General features: G+C 36.2%; 1 protein-coding gene and 1 long non-coding RNA gene across 3 annotated transcripts; one reads left to right on the forward strand and one right to left on the reverse strand.

Annotated features, from left to right (window-relative positions):
• The first annotated feature begins 46 nt into the window (after positions 1-46).
• On the forward strand, positions 47-13,680 carry fybb (FYN binding protein b). 2 transcript variants are annotated; one of them, XM_026339117.1, is made up of 19 exons: positions 47-180; positions 2,658-3,639; positions 6,597-6,717; positions 6,826-6,899; positions 7,318-7,340; positions 7,697-7,755; positions 8,359-8,494; positions 8,982-9,141; positions 9,451-9,571; positions 9,692-9,711; positions 9,818-9,887; positions 10,098-10,169; positions 10,681-10,721; positions 11,396-11,477; positions 11,632-11,731; positions 12,000-12,162; positions 12,701-12,734; positions 12,816-12,847; positions 12,927-13,680. In XM_026339117.1, exons 1-19 carry the CDS (start codon positions 178-180, stop codon positions 12,947-12,949), a joined length of 2,316 nt encoding a protein of 771 aa, XP_026194902.1. In that variant the 5' UTR covers positions 47-177; the 3' UTR covers positions 12,950-13,680. The 2 variants fall into 2 exon arrangements, with proteins under 2 accessions (XP_026194902.1, XP_026194903.1); XM_026339118.1 differs by lacking the exon at positions 10,098-10,169.
• LOC113147854 lies at positions 9,148-14,496 on the reverse strand. The gene is made up of 3 exons (XR_003297406.1): positions 14,463-14,496; positions 14,286-14,335; positions 9,148-9,259 (listed from the first exon to the last, which is right to left on the reverse strand). It is a non-coding gene; the product is annotated as an uncharacterized LOC113147854 (long non-coding RNA).
• Between the last annotated feature and the right edge of the window lie 3,854 nt (positions 14,497-18,350).

Genomic DNA, 18,350 nt, shown 5'->3' on the forward strand with positions numbered 1-18,350 from the left:
CCCCATACAAATATACTGACTCACACGCTCAGCGCTTTGTCACACACTTTGTCACTTGCCATCTCTATGCATCGTCTCTTCGACAGCAATAGAAACTCGGACTGAACAAACACTCTCCACCACTCATCCACTAACTTTTTGGACTTAGCAGAGTCCCCTGGGATTGTTATTCTTAACATGGTGAGTACACTTAATAATCAACTAAGAGTATTTAAAATCGTTACTTCCTAAACATTAAAATTACTGTGTCATTACTGGGTGTCTTGGTGAGATACAGTGATAGAAGGTGCCACATTTTAAGGACCTGTTTGTTGTCATGAATGCATATTATGAATGATTTTAACTCCCAGTTCATTCTCGGCCATTTGATTCTGACATTGCTATTTGCTTGGGGAAACTACTGCATGTAACACGATTAGAGAGGAAATGCCATCTACTTTTAAATAGACCTTTGCATTCAACCTGTACTTCAGTGTCCTAATGTAATTTAGTTTTCAAGAATCATGAAATTATATTTAATAGTTACGACGTTATTGATATATACTTCCTTATGCATATTATGACAAACCAGAAAACATATAAACTGCCACAATATGCTTTCTTTTCCATCACTTTTCATCACAATGGAAACAGAACTCATTGTTCCTCTTTGCTTTGACCTTAACTGCTATGTCATTGTTTAGCAGGTCTTAAACTATACTTAATACAATACATAGATTTTTATATTTGCACTAACAGGGGAACTAACTAAACTATTCAGCTGCTGTGCTGTGGTAAGCAAGGGTATGGTTCTCATTTTACCCTGTGAATTTCGAAATACATGCATGATACAAGTTACTCTGTCGACTTGAACACTGAGTTATTTATAGCTTGCACCATTCATTCCTACATCAAAAATACTCTCATTCTGTTACCAGTTTAATAGGCACACCTAGCAAAAACTAGCCCTACATTTAAAAAGGCCCATATGACAGTTCTAATATTGGCATTTGGACACTGTAGTTTGTGGTGATGTTGAACTATATTATTTAAAATGGGGTTTCCAGGGTTTTATATAGTTTGCAGGGTTTGCAGAATTGCAACTGCATAAATATTTAGAGAAGCAGTAACTGCAACTGTCTGGTTTGAAAGCTGTTGGGTAATTTTTAGTAAACTGCCTCTTAAAAAACAGAAGCATTTCAAAGGGGAACCTTTCTGTATTACTATTCCTCTGGTTTTACATTCAGAAACACATTAGGCTTAACATTGATGAATTTTCTTATTTTATGCCTGACAGATACTTCTGGTATCTTTTAATCATCACATACACAATCGCAGTATTTTAAAAGGTAGTGGTTAAAAGTTAAAGTAAACATTCTGGAATTTCTCTTTCTAAGTTCTTCTCTTATTTTAGTCTATGACATATTTATTAGGAGAAAGCTCCCTCAGAGTGCACACATAATATCAGGATATACCAGTGTGGTTGAGTCAATTTTTCACTTACACATAGCACACAGAAATCATCCTAATTCCAATATTACATACTCTAGTTTCCTTTTACTGGCATTTGCATGATATATTGCAGAAGATACTGCATTTATAAGTTTCTAACTAGATATTACTGCATTTAACATGTACTAGAGTCAGTGTTTAATGCGGCTGAACCACCCATTTACTGTTGCTTCGCAAAGCATTTCTGTACTTTCCGTGGTACACTTTAACCCTCACTTTAACTGTTCAACTGTAGGAATTGCAGTAACTATGCATCCTCATGCTCTTATCTCCATTTCCTGGTATAGTTTCTGACTCCAGGGAAACCAGCCTGATTAAAATAGGAGTGGCAGCTACTTAGTCATTCTACTTTTTCACTTTGTAAAACTGCTGCATATTAGCAGCTAATACTTTAGAGACATTTAGATATAGTTAACCTCAAAACAAGCATATTGTAAATATCCAATCCCTCTTTTTTATTTACCTATGCTGGTTCAACTGACCAAAATTTGACAGGAAGTCTATACAAACTGTGGTCTGACAAGTAATAATACACATCTGTTAAAGTACAAGAAGAAAGAACAAGTACCATGGTCAATAATTTCTCAGCAGAAAGTGTTTTCTTTGTTAATACTGCTTTTTCTTTTATACAAATATAATACTGTAGGAGACCTAAACCACAAAGGTAACTCCTACTTTTTATTGTTGTAGCATTTGTTCCCCAAACAAAGGTAACCCCTGTGGTTAACATCTGACCTGCACTTTCTGAGTCACATTTATATGAGAAGTTGTTATACACCAATCAGCTACAAACATAGACTATATATACAGTCTGTGGTCACAACATGAACAGTACCTGATGGTTTTAATGCTGTGGTGGACAGGGGATCGCATAAGCACTCTGACAGGTCTGCGGCTACACAGCCTGATAAGCAGCAAGCTAATGATCCGTGCCTTCTTTCTTCTGCAGCAGTAATTTTGTCCATGCTGAATCCTGCTGAAATACTTTAATATTAACAATATAGCAACTGTTGTTTCTGTTTGTGTTATATTCTGTTATTTCACATTTTTTTGCAATTTGCATTTATTTTATTTCTTTACTTCTGAAGTATGCTTAAATGGTATCCTGTTTGACGTTTCACAGTATCACTATTTCTCCTTCTGGTACTCCATTCCATTCATTGCAGGATAACAAGGCTGATGTAAAGGCCATCATGGCTCGCTTCCAAGCGAGTGGGTCAAGCATTGAAGAGACTTCCTCTACACCGGCTGGACGAACAAAACAACCCGTGCACCCCACCCTCTCCTCTGGCCCAACCATACAACCAAAAAAACCTGTTTTAGAGAGCCTCTCGGGCGGTGCAATAAATGCTGGTCCTAAACCACCTTTTTTGAAAAAGGAAATAACAGAAGCACATGAGCCAAACAAAACTAAAGCCCTGGCTAGCAGGTTTGCTAACAACCAGGATGACACAAACAGCAAGCCTTTCACTGTTAATAAACAGATTCCCTCTAAGTCACCTCTGTCACAGGCACATGAAACCAAAGGTCCTGTACAGAAGTCTCCTCTCAACAAGAGCACCCTCAGTAATAGCCTATCTGATTCCAAACCTGTCATTCCTAAACCATCCCTAGCAGCAAGCTCCAAGCCCAGTTGGGTGAAAGAAGACAGCAGTGGGGGTGTACCATCCACTACAAGCGCCACACCACCTAAAGTGCCTAATTTACAACAGAAACCAAGCAGCAGCATATTAAAGTTAATGCAGCAAAATGAAGAACTGGTAGGAGCTAATGTGAACACTGTGAGCAAGCCTTCACCTGTGGCAAACGCCAACCTTAAGCCAGTCTCCAACTTTAGGACGGCTCAAAATATGTTCAACAAGGAGGACAAGAATGAGCAGCCAGACAGTGGTGGAGCTACTAAACAGCCCCTTGGTCCCACTAGTTCCATTCCTCCTCCCAAACCTCCAATTACCAAAAAGCCTAGCTTGAAGAAGCCAGTTAAATCCCCTGTTCAAGACAGCAATGTTAACGGTGATGCCCCTTCGGGGCCCAAGCGTAACCCTTTACCCAACAGTCTTGCTTTAGGCCCTCCTCCTGCTAAACCTAATCGCCCTCCCAAGGTCGACCTGGAGAAGTGCAAAAGAGGTGCTGAGCCATGTGATGATGGTAAGTTTGACTTGGATTAACAGCTTTGTTCGTTTAACAGTGACACCACTGAAAACTGAAAGTGGGAGAAGTAGTCTTTTTTTTTTTTTAATAAATATATTTAAATAAATTATGTAAAAATACAAATTAAATGCAAATGTATGTTAAAGTTTAGGCACAGCCACTACCAAAATAGGTACAACTTAATAATTGTGATCTCACTTACAGCACCCCAGTTAAATTTAAGCATGAATTCTGCATTTTGATAGCAGAAAGTTCTTCCTTTTACTTCTGCAGTATTAAAGTGTTTTTTTTGCCTGCCTAATTTTAAGGTCTTTAAAAATTCCTTCATTTCTGGATGGATTCTGAACAGTTCTAAAATATACAGTTCAAAACAATTGTGTCTTGAATTGGTAAGTTTTTAAAATAAATATGGTTTAAAAAATAATAACACATTTATTGATGTCTCATCTTAGTATGACCATGAACAGCATAGTGCATGTCATTTGTAGCCAGCATACTGCAGCGAGCACACATCAGTCAATGCTGGCACGCAAAACAAGAATTGGTAGTGAGGTAAACAGTTTGACAGACTAGCTCTGCTAGCTCTCCTCCTCCACCGCTCTGTCCATTAGACAGTACAGTTTAACTGACTCAGTTTTGAGGTGGTGTTGGACATCCCATTCTTATACTACTTTCTTTACTTTCAGATTACATTTATCTTCAAAGCTTTTGCTCCCAACTGTCCCTCTACTCCTAATCAGTCCCACCCCAATTGCTCGATTCAACAGTAAAATGACATTGGTACATACACTGTTCAAATCACTGAAACAAACAATTTAATTCAACTTTATCAAAGGCACAGCTACAAAGAGTGGTCCATAGAGCATGAGCGAGCAGATACACACTCAAGATTAAAAACAATGCATTCCAAAATAGTCAAACATTAACATATAAACTAGATCGCCAGTGGTTCCACATACAGTAGCAGATCAAAATCTAACGAAACCCATCCTAGTGTCAGATAACAAATTACAGCACAACAAGAAACAAGTGCTTAATGTGTTAGGTAACATCATGGAACTTTTAGCAACAGCCTCATACCGACATAGCATGCAAGTCTCTGCATGCTGCCTTCACTACAGTGGCACCACAATTTGTGCAGAAATCTTTAAATAGCAATGTCTACACAGACACAAAGCATGATCTAAATTTACGAGCCAGAACTTTCAATACGGTCTGTAGATGTTCTTACTGTCTCATCAGATATCTGATATGTTGTGACCTAAATATTTAATCTCATTACAGTCCCTAAGCGCAAAACCGTACAAATTATAAATGCTGCTTTTCTGTCTTCTTTATTCCTATCACTCAAGATATTAATCTTGTTTTCCTTATATTTGTAACATACTGTGAACAAATCCTCAGTAACTGCTGAAGAACAGCACTATACGTACAGAAAATCACCAATTCATCTACATCTATCAGGTTGTTAAAAGAGAATTACCAACCATGCACCCTGTACCACATCCATTCACTTGCACGGACAACTCATCCTATTTTAATCAAAAGATTAACATAAAAATAAGATACAGAATTTCCCCATTTTACATGTGCATACCAAAAAGCTAAAATTCTAACTAAAAATCTAGGGACCCCTCTTAGGTACAATAATTTAATAATTTGTTATAATAATTTGCTTTAGATGCATCAATAACACAAACAAACAAACTGACAAACATGCACAGAAATATTTCACAGATATTAAGTAATGGGGACCTGTGTCCTATAGACCTTTATATCTAGCAATGCCCCTTCCTGACAGTGTGAATAAACAGCATTTAGACTTTTATGTAAAATAGAGAAAATATATATGAACACTAAATGAATATATTAAAAACTGTTTCTTCCTCCAGGTCACGGACTGTTTCTCTGTAATGAGGCTGTGTACTGAGTTCTCATGTCTTGAGATCTTGACACAATAGCTATTCCAAACAAAATTTATATATAATCATATAATGAATTAAACACATTTAAACATGCAGTGTCCATATTGATTTAGATTTTTTAGTATAAATCTTCTCTTTCTATTTAACAGATTGATTTTAACTATTAAATCATAAATACACTCTCTCTCTCTCTCTATATATATATATATAAATATATATAGGCAGTAAACCTTTTGCAGGTATCGTGACCAAAAGAAAATAAAAGAAAAAGGGGTTCCTCTTTTTTGATGTCTCAAGTGCATTTCCTCTCTATCACTAGCAGCTCAACTTTGGACAGACTTTTTTTTTAGCACATTTCAGACGTGTGAAAAAGGACTTGCTTCGCAAGTCTATGTGGTTTTGACATTAGCAGAGTAAAGCGTGCAGTTGTTGAGTTCACTTTGTGTTGAGGTTACCTGACCATACAGCAATGTAAACATTGTCTGTACATCACAATGTTGAACATATTAATAATAACTAATTAATAAATTGATATTTAGAAAATTTGAGAATTTGTATTTTGTACAATCTTTCTGTAAAAATTTTGTTCAGGTTACAGAGACGTGGTTAGGCATCACATAGCAGACTAAAATGGCAGAAATGCTGGTTCCTCTATTTCTTCTGGCCAAGTTCCTCATCCAGTTTCTCCTTTCTCACCTGCCCTTGCTCTTTGCTCTAACAGCTGAGTTTGTTTCACCACATGGGGAAGTAAGTTCCAGAAAACAGGGACAGTTTTGAGTGAGAGGCTCTGTTTTTAGACACATACAGTAGCTGATCTTCATTTATTTCCTGTCCAGGATGAACATGACTGATAGCTGATAAGATTTATCATAAGATATGACTAAATGTAAGCTCAAAAAGATAAAAGATAAAAGTAACTAAACAATTCCGAGATTGCTGTCTGCCTCACAACATTAATTGGTGGATCTGGTGGATTAAAGGTCACCAACAAAGAAACTTTAATAGCTTAACACTATATGTTTGTTATAGGTCCTGGTGCCCTCAAGAAACCCAACATACCAACTACTTTGGCCTCTCACCCCAGTAACCATAATGTGACCCCCCCTCCGCCTGCACTCCCCAGTCTGCCCCCACGACATCCTGGATCAATGTAAGCTACACATTCTTTCATACACGAAAACACTTGATATAAATTGATTCTGTTTCTGACTTAAGCTACTTCAGTGAATGGCAGGTCAATTCTGACTGTATTTTTTAGGCCCGAAGATAAAGACATCTATGATGATGTTGATGAAGTGACAAACTCTCCCCCACCTCTGCCACCATCTGCAGGTTCAGTAACTGTCACCACTTGATCAAATGTATTGTGACACATCTACTACGTTTATGTTTTCAGCCCTACAGGAAGACAGAAGATACCTGTGTGGCAAACATCACACATAAAGAAACTACAGTGTCTTTGTCTGCATATACTACTGTACCAGTGTGTAGTTTGTCTGAGTGCTACCAACATTTGACTTTTTTAGGGGTGGTTATTTAGTTGTTCTAAACAATCTAGTTTAGCTCTCTTTGTGTTACACTCAACATATAAATATTGCTTTAGATAAATGTAAATTGGCCAAAAAAAATGTTTCAGCAGCTCTTTGTGAGTTATTAAAATATTGATATGTGCGACATACGATTGAGATATTTTATTATGATGATTGTAAATATTTACAGATTCCTTTGTAACATTATGTCTCTTTTGCAGGTCACCCGAGTCAGAGGGCAAAGGTGAGTCCCACTGAATGGTTCTCATTTACATAAAGATTTGCATGGTGGTACAGGTACCGATGCAGACACACATACACTGATAGGGACAAGGCTGTGTGTGCTTATAGACATGTGACTCATGAATTAACTCGGTGCAATATGGAGACTGCAGCAGCACAGAAACTCATTTATAAATAGCCTAATAAGAACAGATATTTAAAGTATGTTAGAATTAACTAAAGTGTATATTTAGAGCACATTGGGGAAGTATTAGATTGAAATCAGGACATATTAATAGGAATGTGTGAAGTCTAAATCTCATGTACTGTTTGCTGTATGATGGATACAAACTAAACAATTTCATTTTCTATGCCCAGGAGGAAATTGATGATGATGATGATGATGGGGAGATGTATGAGGATCTTGATGAACGATGGTGAGAAGTCACACTTCACTGAATTCCTGTTTAGATCCTGTATTATTTTCTGTGTAGGCACAGTCTAGTGGAGCCTTATTTAAGTCTGATGAGTGACCTTCTGTGACTCTATAGACTTTATAGATCCAAGGCTGACAAATACTGGCAAAAACTTTTTCTCTACAACTTACTCTCCACTAGTTTTAATTTTGTTATAAACATATGTGTAACTTTTTATCAGTTTCAGTCCAGCTGTGTCTACATTTTCCTGACACTACTTTCTGTTGGCTGTTTCGAAACATCACAAGTTATTTTTTAAGTCTGATGTGTTTTCAATGACTAAGAAATAGAGAAGCAGATAAGGTTCATAACTGGGGTCATTTTACATTCAAGTTAAAACAGGAGGAGAGATCAGGCGTGAAGTTGTTAAAAGCTTATTTTCAAATTTTAAGCTTGCTGTAGGTTATAATGCACATTTTGCCACTCTTTGACCCATCAGTTATATTACTTATTTATTTAATTTATATTACTTAAAAGCTGCATCTTGTAGGTGCATTGTTTTAATGTCTTTAATCTCTCATAACTATCAATTCTCTTATTCTCATTCTCTCTCTCTCTCAATAGGGAAGCAGCAGCTGAACAAAAACTAGATAAGAAGAAAGAGAAAGACGAGAAGGAGGAGAAAAAACGATTGGAGGCAGAGAAGAAGGAGCAGAAAGAACGCGAGAAGAAGGAACAAGATGCCAAAAAGAAATTCAAAGTGAGTGGAGCAACCCAGGGAAAAGTTTAGCATTTTAGGAAATTTGCTAATTTGCTTACTATGATGACTATAAGGTTGGAGCTGAGGGAAAGTTAGCCTAGCTTAGCACTTAGATTGTAAACTTTGCAAATAAAACTGAACAACCTGCAACTTAAACAATCAATACAAAACATGTTAAAACCAAAGTGTAACTCCCATGTCTGCATGCTTAATATGAGACAATTAGCTTGGCTTATAAAGACTAGAAACACAGGTAACAGCTGTGTTTCATCGCTTATGTCCTGGCTGGCAACCTTACTTGTTTAGATATTTCTTTCTTATTTACTTTTCATCAGATGACTGCTTTTATTTGAAATAAATAAATGATACATGTGCTGTTTTGTTTGCATTAAACCAGTTTGCGTGTTAATTCAAAAATGTTTGCCCCCGCTACTGTAAATACATTTCTATGCACATTGACATGTTTATGTCTGCCTGTGTGTGTTAGTTGGTTGGCCCCCTAGAGGTCATCCATCAAGGAAAGGCGCGTGTGGACTGCAAAGGCAGTAAAACTGACCTTGTTCTGAGGCAAGGCGACAGCCTGGACATCATTCGTGTGCAGGGCAATCCAGAGGGGAAATGGTTGGGCCGGACGCAAGATGGATCCAGTAAGTTCACATATTTATCCCTCGTTTGTCACATTTTCTTCAAATATCATTGCCTTGTCCCTTGGCTTATCATTTTTCACCAGTCCTTGTTTTTTCCATGGCATTCCCTCTGTCCCACCTGGAAAACAATCAGGATAAGGCAGGCAATTACTGTACATCTCCTGCTTCTCGACACTGTTGTTTCTATATTCCCTCTTACTTTTATCTATATTAGATTAATAAACCCGCAATCAATTATACAAAGACCCCTAACTACTATTAGAACAATGAATCTAATTAATATTTAATTTCATGCTTCGTTTCTAACAGTTGGTTATGTAAAGACCACTTCTGTGGAAATTGACTTTAATAGTCTGAAAAATCGTCAAGCTCAGCCAGCATATGAACCTGAGGTCTATGATGACATTGATGTGCTCTCCTCTGATAACAGGTACTGCAAGTATAAAATATGATATGCAATCATATGATATGATATGATATGATATATTACGTTATGATATATTGCGTTATGTTATAAATGTGCTGTCTGCATTGCTTTCCCCCTCTACAGTGGGAATAAGGGACCAGGAGGTATGTTTATAATCTTACAATAATATCCTCAATTTTATTTGTATTTATTTTTTCACTGCACTAAGATAAAACACCAATTATATCTGTATTTGATTGTGTCCTATAGTTGTCTTACCCCCACTACCAGAGGGGGGAGAAATATATGACGATGTCGTTGATCCAAATTTGGACATCAGGTGGGAAATTATCTATTAATTTACAAGAAATAAGTACATGGAGAATAACTTTTATAAAAGAATATACTTGAATAAACACTGAGTTCTAATGCTAAACCAAGTAGCAGTAGTAACTATTAAAAATAAGGGAATATTTTCAACAGAAAGAAACCAAAAAAGAAATGCAGGTCTTTTCATCCCTGATTGGCTTTCTGGTCCCCTGGACTCCAGGTCTCCTGCTATGAAGCCCCTTGGCTTCCTACGGATGTTTGAGCGGAGCAGACGTCTTACCCGCTCTACAGAGTAAAATACACTAAGTAGTGAGACTGATCACAGAGCTACTGTCCCCTGTTGTTAATCCCTATCTTTCAGCTGTCACCCTTCTTTGAAAGCTGCATGTGGTGAAACAAGCTGCATTTAAATGTTGATTGTCTCTTCACATCAGCACCAGACCAACAAACTTCACTTCTGTCTAAATAACACAGATGAACTTTAATTAGCAAATTGACTAATGCATGAAAAGCTTTAGAGGACGAAATCTAACAGTTCTGTGAATATAATCAGAATAGCTATGATTTTACTAATCTTCATCAGTCTGATGTGTAACTATTGACTTAATCAGGAAATCAAGGCATTATTAACCAATGCACGTTTTAACTAAATATACTAATTAAATTATTCATGACCATGATTATTCATTTGGGCTGCTTTGAATCACATTAACCTACTTTAAATGGAGATTTTAATGACACTGTATGATATGATGTGATATAAACTATGTAACACATTAATCATTTATCCTCTATTGTGTCAGAGTGCCTCCACCCAGCCAGTTTTCTGCAGAGGGAAATAAAGGTACTACTCACTCACATGTTAATATTTGTCCTTCTATGGTTTTTCCTAATTGTTTCTCTATTAGAAATGCACAAAGGTTTGAAGATGATGATGAATGATGAAGATGTAACTTGCATTTAAGCAAGTTCCACATTCCTTAATGCAACTGGCCTTAGCTTTGGCCATTTATTTTCCTGTCCCTTCTTCGTTTAAGTAGCATCATTAAAATTAGACTAGGTCACTTTTGAAAAAATGACAGATAACAGAGAATGTGATTATTCCTCTCACAAATAAAAAGTTAAATTCATATACAAATGAACAAAAACAAAACACTTGCATTGTTTTGCATTAGTGGGCCACTTTGCTGGCTTTTCTGACTCTTCTCAGCTTGTCTTTTTTGTCATTTTACTGTCACTGTAACTTTTAGTCACAATGGCTGGTGTTCAGTAAAAGTCATGCAGTCTCACAGTCTTCTGGCACTTCTGTGCATTTTATCTCTAAAATAAAATTGTTGTACTTGTCTAAACTGATTTCTGGCCATATTCCTTTAATTTACACTAATATATATTTAATAGCCAAAATGTGAATTACCACTGATCTTCTCTTAATATTGACCTGACAATCAATTTCTTTGTCATAGAGGGTCTAACAGTCTTTGATTTCATTTCACGGACTTTTTTCACTTATTACCACAGATAAACCAGGAGCGCCAACTGATGAGGAGATATACGATGATGTTGACTCTCAAAGTTTGCCTCCACCTCCCCCCATCAGCAGGTACGTCTTCCTCTTACGGTGGAGTTAATTTATTTATATTCATGATTTAAACTGTTATAATTATCAGAATACATGCCAACATAGCTAAAGACTCTCACATTCATACTGCGTGTGATTTTGGTATTGTTGTCTTACTTGTTCTGTTATTGTCTAGCCTTCCACCACTAAAAGGCAAAAGCAAAACTGAAGAGATGGATCCAAAGAAGCAGAAAAAGTTTGAGAAAGAGGAGAAAGAATTCAGAAAAAGGTTTAAGGTCAGTTTCTCTAATCTGTTTTTAAGCATACTTAACAATCCAGCCATCTAACTGTTGACAGGAGCCTACCTGCTGAAATTCTTCATAACGTGATTATATATTCTCTATATATAAGGCTGTGACACTCAAAATATTACTATTTTTAGAAAATTATTTCATTAGAATATTGGTCAAAACCAAATTTAGTCAATTGCAATTTTGAAAAAAAATTGTAGCAGTCAAAAACTTGAGAATGAGAACTGTGAGTGCCATGTTGTATCACTTTCAGCATGATGGTGAGATACGGGTCCTGTACCAGGTGACCATCGTCGAAACACTTACTAATAAGAAGTGGACTGGGAAAGACCTGCCAATCAGAGCAGGGGAAAAACTTGACGTCATTGTCAAAGCTGTGGACAACAAACTAATCTGTCGAAACGAGGAGGGAAAGTGTGAGTATCTTCTCCTTGTGTGTCTTGGTAATAATCATGTACAATGTCAAGAATAAGTTTGCACACTTAAGTCTATCAAATGGTTGTACATGGAAAAAAAATTAACAATTTATTAATTTCTAATTATTACACAACTGGGACAAATGCTTAGGGTCGATGTCTTACTGCAAAATGAAGTTGTACCCAATATTTGAGAATGCCTTGCACACAATCACCCACTCTTCAACAAGTAAACACAACTTGTTTACAGGACATTGAGTAATGTTAGGATGTTTTATCACCCGTGAGGGAAAGCATGGTTATTTTAAGCCCACCCACACTTGAATTTCTAGTGAAAAACAAATAGCTTTCAAGTTTAACACTAATAGATAATTGTAGTTGATCTGTAAAATGTCATCTTTACAATTTAACTGCGGATTAGATTGTTACAGATGAACCAGGAACATGTTTTATGTGTTTTGGTACTTATGCGTTTATAATTCTTTATGTCACAAACTTGAACCATCTAAGTCTAAACTCTAAAATCTGTATTTTTCAGTTGGTTATGTTTCGACCAGCTTCGTTGCTATGGAGTAAGTGTTCATGTTCACACATTCAGAAAGAGGAACTAAATAACATGCCATCTATACTGACTGTGTTATCTTTGTTTACAGTGATGGTGACATCTATGATGACGTTGGAGATGGTATGTTCATGTATGGATTTTCTCACAATGGACCAAAATGATGATTTTAGATAAATAATATTGAAATTCTGTTTTTCAGATTGCATCTATGACAACGACTGAAAAATATTCTTCCCGGAGGTTATTGTTTTAAACTGATATTGTTCATGTTATTTATTCTGTTTATTGATAAAACACATTGGATTTAAATTAGCCTGACAATCAGACTGAATTGTCATTTAATTTTCACCTTATTATTTATTAATTAGTATTTCAATTGCTGAATAAAATGGACATGTAGGCGACAATTCAGAAATCTGGAACCAGGCTAGATTTAAAGTTCTTTGAACAATGTGATCCTTTAAAATTCTGTTCCTTAAAAAACAAAAACAAAAGGGAACTATTAATTGAAGCAGCTAACTAAACTGTGGTTATGTTACTTACAGCATCTCGGTAAAGTTGGAAAAATTCTTTGGAACAACAGTATTTGCATATTTCTGTTTTTATATTACATTTTTATCTGTTTTCCTCTCCATTGCCTTTAGAAGCAGCACTGCACTCAATTTTTCTGCATGCATCTGTATGTTTTTTTTAACATTATAAGAACAGTAGCATGTTCTCTTAAAAGTTACAAAGATTACTTGCTATTCTGTCATTAATTGCTGGCCATTATATCATGCTGTGTTTTCTGTTAAATATGTTGCCTAGACAGTTGTTTTAGTGCCAAAGTGTTTAATACAAATGTACAAAGAGATATGACATACATACAAAAAAAGTGTGTGTTTGAGATTTTTTAGACATCTTTATACTCCTGTATGAAAATCCTATTCCATAAAAAGCAATTTTAAATTCAATAAGTGGCTCTTTCTATACACGATGCACAACACCGTATAATTATACGACATAATGGTGGAAACGTGAGTGATGTGTGCAGGTATAAGATGCATGCATGGTTAAATATGCATTACTAGGATCATTTGATAAAGCAGGCATTCACTGTTTTCAGTCCCCACCTCCTCCAGGCCTTGTGCTGAAGTGTCCTTGGACTATACACGGAAACCTAGTCTGTAAGCTGCACAGCTGCCCAACAGGTTGCCAAATCCCAAAATGATTCACATCTACTGACATCTACTGGCAGACAAAGGAACTATAACAATAGCAAACCAGAAGCTAGGTTTTAGATTTCAGTAGGACGTTTGGTAATGTATACAGTATTAATATGATATGACCAAAGACTACACACAATACATTTTGTTCGTATATCAATCCAACTGTATTATACTAACTTTACACGCTAATGTTACTTCTACCAAAATGACAGAGGTGCGGTGGGAGCATAACCTACCGCATCCTCTGGTCCGGATGTGGTCGTAAATTGTTAAAGAGTAACTACTAGCATTTGTTAATTATGTTGATTTTCGTTAAATGTTAACGTTACACTCAACATTAAACTTCTTACCTTGTGAAACTGGTTGGACCACTGAGTGCTTTTTCTGTAGCCTGAGCTCACTGTTTGCAGTAAAAATAAATATATTAAAAAAAAAACAGATAGAAACGTGGATACTGGTTACATGAGTATTAGCCTGGAAATTGAAAGATGTTACTAGATAGTAGATTTTGGAAAAGTTTGGCTAACCTAACTAGCAATAAGCCACATGTTAGTTTCCCTGGTAACGGTCTTCTTCTGAAAAGATAAAACCTACTTCCGTTTGGACCGGAAGTCACATCCTCGCTTCGCAATGGTTCCTCCGGTTGCGGTATCGCCTCTCATCAAGGTAATTCTGCCGGGTAATTGTTACACATGTGAACTTTTTAAATGTTAAGAGTACACGTTGATTTAAACACCACACTTACTGACATACGTGCGGATATTAGCACGAATTGATCTGTAGCTAATGTCAGGTCTCGCAGCATGCTAGCTGTAGTGGTTGCTAGCAAGCTAACGTCCTGACATTGAGAGGCTTTGCTAGGTGAACATTTCTCTTCATAAAGGGATGAAAAATTGTGGTGTTCGTGATATTTCGGAGTAATTACTCACCCTATGAGTCTAGTTTGTGACTTTAGTCAACGGATAGCATTCGTCAGGTTAGATGTTGGTTATCCACTTCAGCAAAAAGGTCAGATGAAAACAAAACTTCGCCCTTGTCATTGTCAATGTTAAGTGAGCATAGTTATCTGACTTTAGCCTGTTAATCGGTGTCTACAATCGGTATTGTTGAAGTTAGAACTTTAGAAAATCAGATTGGTTTGCTCTCAATTAGTCCAAAACGATAATCACAAGTTTGCAATGGAAATCTTAAACATTGTTAATAGATAAAGATAACTTTAAGTATTCACATGTCATCGTGATGACAGTTAGGGTTGCTGGTCATAATTATTTACTTTTGGCTAACACGTTTGGATCCTTTTATTTCCAGACGGCCAGGTGGTCTGCTCTGCTGCTTGGCGTCGTCTATGGCAAACAGAGATTTGGTAAGTTGTGTGAGCATGCTACTACTGAGTGTTGCTGTCCAATCCTTCAGGGTAGATTTCTTAAGTGTTTGCTGAATATAATTCTCTGTTGTGTATATTTCAAGGTTTATTATAACATACTGCAAGACATAGTTAACATATAACATTAGATAGAAACAAATAATATTATTTACATGTTAGTACTAATATTATTAATAATAATAATGATAATAATTTTAAGCTGCCAGTCAGCCCATTTTCAAAACCTTGACTGGACATGATTTGGTCACAATATTATTTCTGATAACTTCCCACCTATTAAACTTATTTTGAAATGTTGGATAATGTTTCTTATTTTATGATGATGATGATAGGATATAGGATGGTCAGTTGTGTGATGTTTATGTGTAGCTACTTGGACTGAGGACTGAATACTTAATACTATCTATTAGTATACTGTAAATTTACTTAAAACTACCCATGGCATGTGCCAATGATTGCCATTAGGATTTTTTGCCCTCTGCATGAAGCTAAGTAAAAATGTCCTTTGTTTTGAAATGATTGTTGTGGTATTGCTCTTATTCAGAGTATCTAAAGCCCATCGCCGAAGAGGAGAGGAGGGTTGAAGAGGCAGAGAAGAAAGCCAGAGAGGAGCAGGAACGTATCTACAAACAACTGTCTGAAGGTACGAAATCACAGACAGTCTTGATTGCTCTCTCCATCTTTGGGTCACACAAAGATAGCCCTTATTTTGCTCACTGATAACAAGACATCACACATTTTAGCAAATTATATCCAGAAAATGTTAAAGTAAATCTTTTTCTTTTTTTTTTTGTTTTCAGCAGATTCTGACACCATCCTCAAATGAACCATCTCTGGACCCGTGTTGTTATGTTCCAAATCCAATAAAAACACAAAGTATTTCTAATGTAATGATGTAAGTGTTCTTGTGTAATTTAATTTTTTTATTATTGTCATTTGCTTTGTTTTTTGTGGGACTTTCAAACTAAAATACAAATTGACATCAGAACCTGTTAATATCATCAATGCCAGACACATACATTCCGTTACCACAGCTCTGAGTGTGTGTGTGTGTGTGTGTGTGTGTGTGTACAGATAACTCTCCTTCAGTAGGAGATGAGCCTGGCAAAAGAGCAGAGTTGTAATCCTAGCCTAGTTTAGCAGCAATCCTAGGATTGGGGTCATGGACCAGTCATAGAAAGTGCAGTGTGGACACAAGCGTTCCTTCTATAATCTTGTCTGTGTTGTGTAACCCCATTATGAACTCTCCATTGCATTATATAGTATGCACTGTTGCGACTGCTTAACAAAAAATATGAAAAATATTGTTCATTCACTCAGTACTTCATAAAAATACATTTGCTTTATTTGGTCATCATTGTACATATGGAACACATGAAGAAACCAGCTTTAACATACTGAGCGTGGTGCAAATTAGGTCTATTAAAAAATGGTATGGGTTTATCTGCATTATATGAACAGACTTGTATTATCTAATACAAGACACACCATTCTTTCCATATGGGTATCATATATCAGTAAACTGAGTCAAGCATGACTAAACTGTAAATCAAGAAATAAAAGGAAAAGACAATAGCTTTGTGACTTATTTGCAAGTACCTACAAATCTCATAAACTGACTAGTTAATTAAAAAATGATCAACTACAGTATGTCCCAACTAAAAAAATATTTTTTTTATATTTACAGGAAGGGAGAGAATACATACTATATTCTCTAATATATACAAGTCTTAACAAGTTGCTACACTGTCTCTAACAGCTCAGTGGTTATTGCAGTTTTCTCACAGCTGTAGATTTCGGTCTCTGACAGTGAGATTGCATGTTCTCCATACATCTGTTTGGGTTCTATTTCCTCTCAACATTAAAACACACAGGTGCCGTGTATTATGAACATGTTAAAGACCCTTGTCTCAGAACTGAAGTTGGTCTTCAAAATATGCTTTGGCTGACTCCTGCTCCTATTTAGAAAAGGTCCATTGCAGAGGATGCATTTTGCATCAGGCATTAAGAAGCGGTAATGCCTGATAGCAGTCGGAGGAAGGTTGCTGCTCCTGCTACTGTGTCATGCTTCAAATACTCTAGGATTCCCTTTGAGGTCCAGTTATTGTGTTTATAATAAAACAAAATTTTATATGAAGATGACAAATTACCAGAGTGACATGGTGTTATTTAGTTTGTAACTGTATGTTCAAAAATCTAATCACACTCTTCACTACTCTCTCATATGTATGTACAGTAGAAAGGCATCATCAATGACCAACTACTGACTTGCTTGCAGACAGTTATGTTCCATTTCTATGTTGTTGCCTTGTATAAAGTTTTCATAGTCTGCACAAAAATGTATTACTTTAGCAATTTTGAGCTTGCCAACTAGGTAAACAAACTCTCATTCGTAAATGGTAAGTGACTGGAAGGCGTGAACACAGACTTAGCATTTTGGAAAATATGTACAGTAGTTCAATAATGATGGTTTATATACAGCAGATCTATATAAATGATATGTCTCAAAACAGAGCTCCAAATATTATGTAGACTGTACAGTGATGTGGAATATTATGAAGTACAGTCACACTGTATTTATGTATACGTTGACTCATACATATACCGTACATGTATGTACATGTGTTATCCTGCATTGAAACTACTTTTGAGAAACTGATAGGAACCAACATGCACACACACATACACACGCACCAACTGAACTAAGATTAACCTTCAGAATATAAGGAATATAAAAATGAGTCAGAACTTGTTATTAAAAAATGGGATGGACAGTTTTTTCTTTGCCTGTTTCTGTTGTTCTTCAGTGATGTTTGTCTGAATTACATTTTGGCTCCCTTGGTTACTTCCTTAAAGATGAAACATTGAACTTCTAGGTGAGGATTCTGTCCTTCCTCTTGGTTTTTCCATTCTTGATTGGAATCTGTTGTTTCTGTAGAAATACAATGAGTCATCATGTCCATCCTCTTCTCCTTATTGTGTTGTCTATTTGCTGATGAGGCTGAGTGACTTGGAGCGGTTCTCAGGTTTT

Source organism: Anabas testudineus, chromosome 22 (assembly GCF_900324465.2).
Source record: "Anabas testudineus chromosome 22, fAnaTes1.2, whole genome shotgun sequence".
Taxonomy (NCBI): Eukaryota; Metazoa; Chordata; class Actinopteri; order Anabantiformes; family Anabantidae; genus Anabas; species Anabas testudineus.